At 50.8% G+C, this 10,867-nt stretch overlaps 2 protein-coding genes across 2 annotated transcripts; both read left to right on the forward strand.

Annotated features, from left to right (window-relative positions):
• Positions 1 to 599: 599 nt before the first annotated feature.
• On the forward strand, positions 600 to 3,043 carry LOC123162450 (uncharacterized). The gene is made up of 3 exons (XM_044580233.1): positions 600 to 1,656; positions 1,747 to 2,033; positions 2,135 to 3,043. The coding sequence occupies exons 1-3, from the start codon at positions 807 to 809 to the stop codon at positions 2,735 to 2,737; spliced, it is 1,740 nt and encodes a 579-aa protein (XP_044436168.1). The 5' UTR covers positions 600 to 806; the 3' UTR covers positions 2,738 to 3,043.
• A 5,583-nt stretch (positions 3,044 to 8,626) lies between these two features.
• LOC123162451 (NAD(+) hydrolase ApTIR) lies at positions 8,627 to 10,656 on the forward strand. The gene is made up of 3 exons (XM_044580234.1): positions 8,627 to 9,497; positions 9,573 to 9,889; positions 9,966 to 10,656. The coding sequence occupies exons 1-3, from the start codon at positions 8,759 to 8,761 to the stop codon at positions 10,416 to 10,418; spliced, it is 1,509 nt and encodes a 502-aa protein (XP_044436169.1). The 5' UTR covers positions 8,627 to 8,758; the 3' UTR covers positions 10,419 to 10,656.
• Positions 10,657 to 10,867: the final 211 nt, after the last annotated feature.

Consider the following 10,867-nt stretch of genomic DNA (forward strand, 5'->3'; position numbering starts at 1 on the left):
CAAATTGATGCAAATACCGACTTAGAAACAAGTTTTTTGACTGACTGAGCTGTAGTTACTCCTGAATAAATATAAGGATTCAAAATTAGGATTCTTCTACATTCCATGGGGATTTTAACTTCGACTCTAACTTATTTAAATAAAACATTTTCTCATGTGATGCAATTGAACAAATCAAGATCCTCCAAGATAAATGGCATGCCATTGTAATCTTATGTTCTTCCTATTCCCATGTTTTTTGGATTACTAGGAATCAAAGAGGCCCTAAAATTATGGCATGGTTTTTCCTTATAAATTCTCCTACTATAGAACTCCCTCTGTCCCAAAATAAGTGTCTCAACTTTAATACAATTTTGCACTAAAGTTAGTACAAAGTTGAAATGCTTATTTTGGAATGGAGGGGGTACTATATTGTAAGCATACAAATTTGTGACATCTTAAAATTCGCTAAACAATTGATTGTGCCAGCTACTTGCGGATTCTCGTTTCTTATTCTCCGCCTTAGAATTTGAATTTGAGAAGCAAGTAAAGAGAGAATAGGAAAAGAAAACAGCTTTTTTTAGTGGAGGAAAAACAAAATAGCTTTTTTTTAGCACAAATCAGATAGGCTTTATTGAACATGAATAATGTTTACAGGAATGTGAAAAATAAAATAGGTGGACCAACCAACGAAGCCTAAAGAGGCCCCAAGTCCAAAAGTCCAAAAAGAGTATTGGCCCAAGAAAGAAAGAACCCAGAAGGGGTCATTGCAGTTCGTCTCCACTCTGCAGGAAAGGAGGCGACGCCGCCGGCTGCCAGGCGCACCGATGCGCACCATGCCTTCCTCCTCCTCCGTCTACCCGGAACGCCGCATCGTCACCGCAGCCGAACTCGTCGCCGGCAATAATGCCAAGGAAACGAGGGCCACGGGCGCCGAGGGCTTCGCCTCGCTCCTGCGCACCCAGGAGGAGGTCGACGCGCTCTGCGACAAGTACGGCGTGCCGAAGGAGTTCACCGCGCGCCCCGCCGGCGACCTGCGAGCGAACTCGACGCCGCCGCCGGGGGCCATCTGCGTGTACGCACGCGCGCTGGAGGCCGGGATGCGCGTCCCGCTGCACGGCTTCTTCCGCGCGGTCCTCGCCCACTTCGGCATCGCGCCGGCGCAGGTCACGCCCAACGGGTGGCGCTTCATGGCGGACTTCCTCGTGCTCTGCCAGTCCGCCGGCGTCCCTCCCTCGCCCGCGGTATTCCTGCGCTTCTTCCAGCTGTCCATTATGGATCAAAAGCACGAGAAAGGGTGGTACTTTTTCCGATCCAGGCGGGACATCGCAAGCTTGCCGAACGGGGGTTGCAAAACCACCCCGGGCTGGAGACACGAGTTCTTCTTCCTCTCGTCGCCGGAGCCGTGGCATTGCGCCGTGGAGTGGGGCGAGCCGTCCAACGGCTCCTTCCTCGACCCGGTGCTCACCGTTGAGGAAAACAAATCGGTGGTGAGGCTGCTAAGTGCTCACGGTGGCGCCGCTGCTGATCTCAGGAACCTGCTTCCTGCTGGGCGCTGCCGTATCTGCGCCGCTGTTGATCTCAGGAACCTGCTCCCTGCTACGTGCCCACGGAGGCGGCGGAGTCTCCGCAACAGCAACCTTGCTGCCACATCCCCGCCGCCGCGGCCTTCTTCGTGTTACAAAGGTACCTGAATTTCTGAACATTGAAGTACCTCTGATTCCTCTGTTTCATCGAGCCCTAAAGTTGCTGCTGCGTGCTATCTAGGCACGGATCCCTCGGTCCACGACATGATGCAGACTATGCCGGCGGACAAGGTGGCCGCGCAAGCGTCGGCGTCGGGGAAGAAGAGGACTTGGGAGGAAGCCAACGGCGGGGAGGAGGTGCCGCCTCTTTCCTCAGTGCTGTCACCTCCACAGCACTTCCTCAGCAAGCACGACGGACACACCACAGACTGGGATGGTGGACGGGAGCTGCTGCAGGAAACCGTCGCGCCGCCGTCGGAGCGCGCGTTCGCGGCGAACGAGCCTTCTGACGGCGCAGCGATTCGGCGGGTATTGCCACTGCCACTGGCAAATGACATGGGAAATTGTTCCATCTCTGGGTGCTTGTCTTGTCGGCGGTCCGTCCAACCGAGCATATTGTTTGCTTTCAGGCCGCGAACTACGTGCTCGAACTTGGGGAGAAGCTGTTGGCCAGGGAGCGCGACGCCGCGGCTCTGCGGGAGCAGCTGGAGGAGGCAAAGGCCGAGCTCGCGGCGGCGAAGTGGGCGGCGGACGTGGAGCGGGAGAAGGCTAAGTCTGAGCTCGCCGCGGCAGGAGCGGAGCTGGAGAAGACCAAAGCCCAGCTCGCGGCGGTGGAGACCGAGGTGGTGAAGACGAAAGCCGAGCTCTCCGCGTCTCTTGTGGAGGCTGAGCTCGCCGCGGCAAAGCAAGCGGCGGAGGCCGTGAAGACGAAGGACGAGCGCGCTGCGGCTTGGGAGGAGATGATGAAGACGAAGGCCGAGCTCGCCGCCGCGGAGGCAGAGCTGGTGCAGGCCAAGGCCGAGCTGACCGCGGCGAAGCGCGCCGCGGAGACGGAGCTGGTGAAGACGAAGGCCAAGCTCGCCGCGGCGGAGGCGGAGCTGGGGAGCGCCAAGGCCGCAGTGGCTCAGCAGCTCCTGGCCTCCGAGGAGCTTGTACGGCAGCGCGCGGAGGACGCGCTGGAAGGATACAAACGCTGGCGAGGTCGTCAAGCTCCGGCAGGCCGTGCCGCCTGATACGTTGCCCGCTGATCGGGTCTTTGGCATTTGAAACATTCTCTAGATGGGTAAATGAAGATCACGGACAAATCTTTACCCTGATCCACTCTACGCGCTCTGGTCTTCTATCTGGAGATCGCTTGCTTTTGTAGCTGCAGTTTTCTCAGATACAAACATTGCAGTGTACTCCCTCCGTTCAGAATTACTTGTCGCGAAAGTGGATGTATCTAGAATTAGATACATCCATTTTCGAGGCAAGTAATTCTGAACGAAGCGAGTAGCACCCGTTGCGATGTGATTTTCTTGTTCCAAGTTCAGGTGACAATTGGCCATCCAAGCTCAGGTGACAATTGACTAGGCATGTTGTATTGCTCCTTGCGATGTTATAAGTTTTTTTTTTACACAGTACAAACTACATACACACACGCGATGTTATATGTTGAAGTATAGCTCACATACACGCACATTACCCCAATGAACGCATAAACACATACTCTACGCTTATGAGCATCTACGAAAGATGATGGGCCGGCATTTTGAGATGACTTCAGGATCATTTTAGTCAACCCACGCCCACAACTCTGCAATCACGGAACCACCCTCCCAATTATGTTCAGTCCTTCTTTTTGGAGATGAAGGCATGCCCCCGGCCTCTGCATTATGATGATGCATGCGGCCATCTTATTAACAATCCAGAATCGTCATAAAAGTCTTACAGCTCACAAAACAGAGCAGAAAAAAGTATGAAAAAAGGAAAAGTACATGTGAACCATGTCAACCGGCACAATGAAGATAAAAAGGATAAGCTCTCTAGACTCCTATCCTGTTATGTGAGTGCCATCCGAACCGGTTGAAGATAACCCAAGCTACCATCTCCCATTGGTTGCACCGAGTAACCAAAGGCTCCCTGGAGTCCATAGGAGTGAGTAAGGACCACGTACGGATCCAAGCTGTAGCTCTGAAGATAACCTGTAAAAAAGTTAAAGTGTGTTGTCTGTTAAAAATAATATCATTCCTGCAATTTCATATAGCCCAAAATAGCCCATATATTTCAATCCGAATACGAGCCGCAGTAATCTGATCAACCCCAGCTAACCACGTCCCAAATAAAGACGCAATATCAACTGGAGGATTAATATAAAAAGCTATATGAATCATTCTCCAAAGTAACTTAGCAAGTGGGCATTCAAGAAATAAGTGTTGTATTGTTTCGTCATGATCACAAAAACAGCACCGCAAAGAACCTACCCATCGCCTCTTAATTAAGTTGTCATTTGTGAGTATCACTTGCTTGTGAACAAACCACATGAAGATTTTAATACGCAAAGGAATCTTAACTTTCCAAATGTGCAGCGACCGTGATAGGGGGCAGAGTTAATGAGATCCATACAAAAAGATTTCACTGTAAACCTCACATTCGTAGTTAATTTCCATTGTATTGAATCCGGCTGATTGGAGAGTTGAACTTCTATCAATCTCCGAACCAGGTGCATCCAGGCGGTCCATCTCTCACAAACTAACACTCGTCTGAATTATGTTCAGTCCTTGTCCTATGCTCTTGTGCTTTTCTTTTGCAGATCCAGTGTGGCTTTAAAACTCGTTTTGAATGCCCTTTATAAATTTTTTAAAAGGTTATAGAGCAAGTATGCAAACTCACATACCCTAAAACTGTAACTTGATAATTTGACCTCTTCTATTTCTGCTATGTACTCCCTCCGTTCCGATTTACTCGTTGTGGTTTTAGTCTAAATTTGAACTAAAACCACGACGAGTAAATCGGAACGGAGGGAGTATGTGCATATAAGCTGCATTTCAAATTTTGCATCAACATAATTGAAGTTTTAATTTCCAGCACTGCACAACTCAATAACTTTTTCAAATCAATAAATTCAACATATTCTCTTCCTCATAATCGTCTTCGTCTTCGAGAAGTTCAATTACCGAGTTGTCTGAGGATGACGAAGAATTAATGAACTCCTCAACCATCAAGCTCATCGTACTGATCGGGTTCATTTACATGAATGGAGTTGAATTCCAATGTCGTCTACATGGCTCTAACAAAATACACGACTAACTTTCATAAATTCAAAGCAATCGTACGGTTAGACAACTTGTCAGAAGTCTTGTAGTCGTCAGAGTCGTCCTTGGCCACGAAGGAGCTCTGGTCGGGTAGGGAGGGGCAGAGAAAGCGCCTGGAGGTCGGCGGGGGCGGAAAGATCGTTAATGAGCCCGGGCGGACGACTAGACGTGTCGAGAGGACGACTAGTTGATTGCATCTGGTCGACGCGTGATGGAGACATCCTCAATGACCAGGGGAGGCACCAGGCAGCATCGGAGGAAAGACGGCATCGAGTTCTCTTGGCGCAACAATGGAGAGTGTCGGGTCACGGTCGGTATAAAAGCGCTATGACTAGCGGCGAGGCACTTCGACAACCGAAAAACTGTTGTCGACTTCAGGCGAGAAAAAAACGATGGTATATAAAGGTGGCCGTTTATAGCTTTTGTTGACAAAATATGTTTTTGTCTGCCCTGAAATCGATGGGCATATTTTTTCTTTGTGAAACATTTTTTACGAGTGCAACATAGGGACAAAATGACAGACAGGGGTCTTTCCCGGTTCCATTGCCAAATGAAACCAACACAGTACACAACGATTCAATCAAGACGCCAGAGTTACAGAAACAAAATTGATTGTATACTGTCCGTAGTATTACGCAGTGCTTGCTTCTATTTTTTTTCGAGGAAGTGCAGGTGAACTGCGTATCCTACCATCGGGGACCTTGGCAGTAGGGAACAACCCTACCGCAAACGGGGTAGCCTGTATAACCCTACCGTCAAGGTGTCCGATGGTAGGTGCGAGCATACACTATGTTTTATATTTAGAAGAAAAAAAATGATAGGGTGTGCAACCCTAGACTGTTATAACCTACCTTCATGTACTCTAGCGGTAAGAAAAGGATAAGAAAATGGCCAAACACGAGATTTAACCACAGAGCGCTAGTCTGTACAAAAGCAACCAACGGCCGCAAAAACGAAAGGGGAGGAACAAAACCTGGCTACGAACAGTGCTTGCTTTTCAGCAGGAAGAGTAGTGCTACACACACGATGCTGTGCGCACGATTCATGCACGACAACAGATCCCTGTCCGTTCATGCATGTAGCAGAGTCCAGCAGACCGTTTGATCCCGCATCGTTCATCTGTCGTGCATACTGTTGTCGTCCGCGCAGCAGTTCCGCGGCAGGAAATATGTGACTGTGAGCGTAGCTGGCTACGGCGAGCGTCCTGCCACAGCCACAGGTCCGTGCAGAGGATGAAGAGAATGCGACCGACGCCGCAGGTGTGGTGCCCCTGCGGTGTGACTTGACGGAGTTGAGCGAGAGAGACAGACAGCCAGGCGCCTGCCTTTGAGAGAAAGGAAGCTACGCAAGGACATGCATGCACAGACGGACGTCGGGTCGTGGGGCCAAAACAAGCTGCAGTGCCTTTGTCCTCTCTGTTTTTCCTTTTTCTTTTCTTTACACGAACCTTTTCCCTCGCAGCGTATATCGTTGCCGTTAGCAGCATGTCGGGTCGCCGGTTGCGACATCTGGCCATGCATTTCGTAGCAACACAACCGTGCCGACGTCAATCGAAACTTGGCTAAATCTTAGTCGACTGAGTTTAGCCGGGCCCTTAATAAAATATAGAAAGGTATGAAATATTGGGTTTGAGAGGTAGGGGATGTGCATATCCGATCTAAAAACGCGGCTTGTGTGGCTACAAACTTTTACTTGTAGAACAAGTATATATATTTTTTGGTTATATCCACCCAAAAAGATAGTTCTAAATTCTCTGAACTATATTCTTGAAAAGGCTTTCACCCACAAACGAACGAACAGATATTATAAGTTGATTATAACATCCTTATACAAGCAGGTCAAAAGAAAAAGGAGACAGTACCCAAGCAAGTTGCACAAGTGCAACTGACCTAACACTGACCATTACCCCCCGCAAAAGAAAAAACTAACACTGGTCATGAGAAATATGAGATGGCACACCTGACGAGAGACAATTAAAACTACCAAAGAAGAATGAAACTGCGACATCTTGAGAAACCACGAGACATCATAGTACAGAATACACCGAGCCATCTCCAGAAGCGGCTGGCTTGCCATTTAGATTGTCCTCTCACTCTAGACCATAGACTGTCAATACCGTGAGTCGATAAGAAATACCAAGAACAGAGACCAAGGGGACATGTGCACAAGATAGAAGACCAGCAGGACCACCCTACACAAGATAGAGTACATGTTAGGAAGATGGCAAGCCTGAAGCCCATCGACCATGTGCAATCGAAAGGTGCCGGGGCCCGCTACGAAGCCCTCAAGAAGGTGATGTCGAGTTCGATAGGACGGACTAGGGTCTTCACCCTTGAACCCTGTCATCGTAATTTTTTCTGAAACATAAAAGTATTAATTTGAATTTTTCAAAATTAACGACTCCATGTAGCTCAACCTCTGTTTCACATTTTTGTACTATTAGTATGTACTAACTTTAATATTGTTTCCTACATATTTTCAAAACTAGTTCGTGTGCATTCTATGACATGCATATTAAAGTTTCAATTCTTTTAAACAACCTGCTATATGTTTTAATATGAAAGATTCCAAAACCTTTGCAAAACCTATTAGGGCATTCCAACGGAAATAGCGCAAAACAGACACCACAAACGTCCGCGGACGTGTCCGCAGACAGCTTTGCGGGAAGCAACCATCCAGCGTTAATTATCAAATGTCTGCCTAAATTTCTCTCGCATTTCATCGAATATTTGATATATGGCAGTGCCCACGCAACACTGATGCCGTACGCCCACTTGCCGGCCCCCTTCGAGCACACCGTTGCGAGGTTGTACGCCCTACAGTACCCGACCCACTCATGGTGCTGCGCAACAACACTTGGGTCGAATGCGGCCTACCATGCCGGAGTAGGCGACTGGGTCGAATGCTAGGTTTCACGACTCACGCTCACCCTCCTGCTCACGCGACTCATGACTCGCACTCACCCTCTGCAGTGAGGTGCGCGTGCCCTACAAGATCGGCTCTGGCCCGACACGCACTTCACCGCCGATACGGCCGCGCACAGATGACACCTCGATGCTCGTGACGGGTGGGTCCCATTTGTAAGTGGACGCATGACAAAGAAAAACGACAAGATCAGCTGGCCAGCTATTTTTTTAATATGTCCTAAAACTTTGGTTCAATTGAGCCAAAAGAATCCCAAGGTTAGTATTGAGTACATGTACGATTTACTGGAATGGTTTCACATTTTCCTAAAAAGTTTAATTTTGAATAAAAAAGAATGAGCTAACTAAAATTAACAATATCTCCCAAATTTCTGTCAAATGAGTTGAGCTTTTCAGATCAGTTTTGGATACATTTATGGTTTACTAGTTTTTTAGAATATTTAATTTTGAATCAAATCTGAAAGAAACAACAAAACCTTCCAATATTTACCAACCATTGATCCAAATTAGCTGTTTTAAAATAGTACTGGATGTCAGGTACTGATTTTTTTTAGGTTTTTTTTTGAAATATTTGGATTTTGAGTCAAAAATATGAACGGGCCAGTTGACACTGCAATCAGATGTCCTCGGTTTGACCTGCTGGCTGGTTTCTTTGTCACAGTGTACATACAAGCAGGACTCACTCGTGAAAGTCACATCAACATATCTAAACACTGGGTTAGAGTTAGCTTCAACGAATTACAACCGCATGTGTTGTTTTGTGCAACAAATCTATAGAGCAGGTGTTTTGTGCAAAATTGAAACAAATAGTTGACGATTTGTGTAATTTACTCTGCACATGGGTGATGTACATAAACGATAAGAGAAAAAGAAAACGAAAAATGGTACTAGTACCAATAGCGTGTGCACTTTCGTCCGCAAGTTCATCTACCCGCTGCAGTTGCAGCCTCGTAGGACAGGACAGCGAGCAGGAGGCGCGCTCCGGGACGACAAGCGTCACCACGCCAGCCGGCCGGCAGGAGCACCGGCGCGCACCATGCCTTCCTCTCCCTCCGCCAACCCGGGCCACGGCGTCGCCACCGCTGCCGCGGCGTCCAGGTCCACGGACCCCAAGGGCTTCGCCTCGTTCCTGCGCACCCAGGACGAGGTCGACGCGCTCTGCGAGGAGTACGGGGTACCCAAGGATCAGTACACCGCGCGCCCCGCCGGAGACCTTTGCGCGAACTCCACGCCGCCGCCGGGGGCCATCTGCGTGTACGCGCGCGCGCTGGAGGCCGGGATGCGCGTCCCGCTGCACGGTTTCTTCCTCGAGGCGCTCGCGCACTTCGGCATCGCGCCGGCCCAGCTCACGCCCAACGGGTGGCGCATCATGACGGGCTTCCACGCGCTCTGCCGCTCGACCGGCGTGCCGCCGTCGCTCGCGGTGTTCCGGCGTTTCTTCCGGCTGTCCGTCGTCCCCCACGAGCACAAAAAAGGCTGGTGTTTTCTCCGATCTAGGGACAACTCCGGCTTGCGCTCCACCGGGATGCCGCATCCGTATTCCATTTCTTTAATGGACTGGAAACACGACTTCTTCTTCCTCTGGTCGCCGGAGCCGTGGCCTTGCGCCGTGGAGTGGGGCGAGCCCAATAACTCACTCATGATGCCGGTGCTAACCGGTGAGGAAAATGAATGGGCGGCCAAATTGCTGCGTGCTTACGGTGGCGCGCCCGTTGATCTCCGCAGCAGCAACCTTGTCGCCGCATCGCCGCCGCCGCCTACTTCCAGTTCCAAAGGTATGTCAAGTCTCAACACCGAAATCCCTCTGATTCCCCTGTTTCATTGAGCGCTGATGTTGCTCTTGTGTACAGGCATGTATCCCTCTGTCCATGACAGGATGAAGACGAAGCTCGAGAAGAAGGCGGCCGCGCGAGCGTCGGCGTCGGCAAAGAAGAGGACTCGGGAGGAAGCCAACGGCGAGGAGGAGGTTCCGCCTCTTTCAGCGCTGAGCACGCCACCGCCGGGGAAGCCACAACACTTGCTCAGCAGGCACGACGGAGACGGCACGGACTGGGAGGCTGCACGGGAACTCCTGCAGGGCCGCGCCGTCACGACGCCGCTGGGGCGCGCACTCGCGGCGAACGAGCCTTCCGAAGTCGTCAAGTCGAGCTACGCTGCGATTCTGCAGGTATGCCAGCAAATTCAATGGCAAATTGTTCCATCGGTAGGCGCGGACTCTGATCGATCGCGTTCTTTGTGTTCAGGCCGCCAACTACGCGTCCTTCTCCTTCCGGTACGCTCTCGAGCTGGAGGAGAAGCTGGCGGCCAGCGAGCGCGAGGCCGCGGCGCTGCGGGAGCAGCTGGAGGAGGCAAAGGCCGAGCTCGAGGCGGCAGAAGGGAAGCAAGCAAAGGCGGCGAGGGCGGAGCTCGAGAAGGCGAAAGGCTGGCTCGCCGTGGCGAAGCGTGCTGGGGAGGCGCAGGCTGAGCTCGCCGCGGCTCGGGCAGAGGCGGTGAAGAAGAGGGCCGAGCTCGCCGCGTTGAAGCGGGCCGCGGAGGCGGAGGCGGAGAAGGCAAAGGCCGAGCTCGCCGCGGCGGAGGCGGAGGCGGCGCAGCGGCTTATGGCGTCGGAGGAGGACGTGCTGCGGCGCGCGGAGCACGCGCTGGAGGGGTACGAGCGCTGGCGAAGCCGTCACGCTCCGGCAACATCGCTTGAGTAGCTCGTCGAGGGATCTCGCTAGATGCATGGCTCGTCGGCAACATCGCTGGAGATCACAAACAAATTTTCGGTTGATCGATCGATTCTATGCGCTCTGTTGACTTTTTTAGGAGTAACTTTTTTTTCGAGTAACTTTTTATAGCTGCAGTTCCTTGTGATATGGAGTAGTACATTGCAGCATATGTGATTTCCTACCCTAAAGAAACCCTTAGGCCTCGTTTGATATAGAGGGATTTCCAGCCCCAAGAGAGGAAGGGGATTTCAGAGGATTGGATGAATCCCTCTCTTCCACCCAATCCTCTCAAATCCCTTTGAATCATCAATCCCCCTCCAATCAACATATTTCAGAGGAGTTTGGCTAGTAGTGCCTTTTCCTCCCGTCTCTCGTTGGAGGAGTTGCTGCGAGGAGCGGAGACGAAGGGGCTGCGAGCCGGCGGAATCTCGTTCCGC

Source organism: Triticum aestivum, chromosome 7B (genome assembly GCF_018294505.1).
Source record: "Triticum aestivum cultivar Chinese Spring chromosome 7B, IWGSC CS RefSeq v2.1, whole genome shotgun sequence".
NCBI classification, from domain to species: Eukaryota; Viridiplantae; Streptophyta; class Magnoliopsida; order Poales; family Poaceae; genus Triticum; species Triticum aestivum.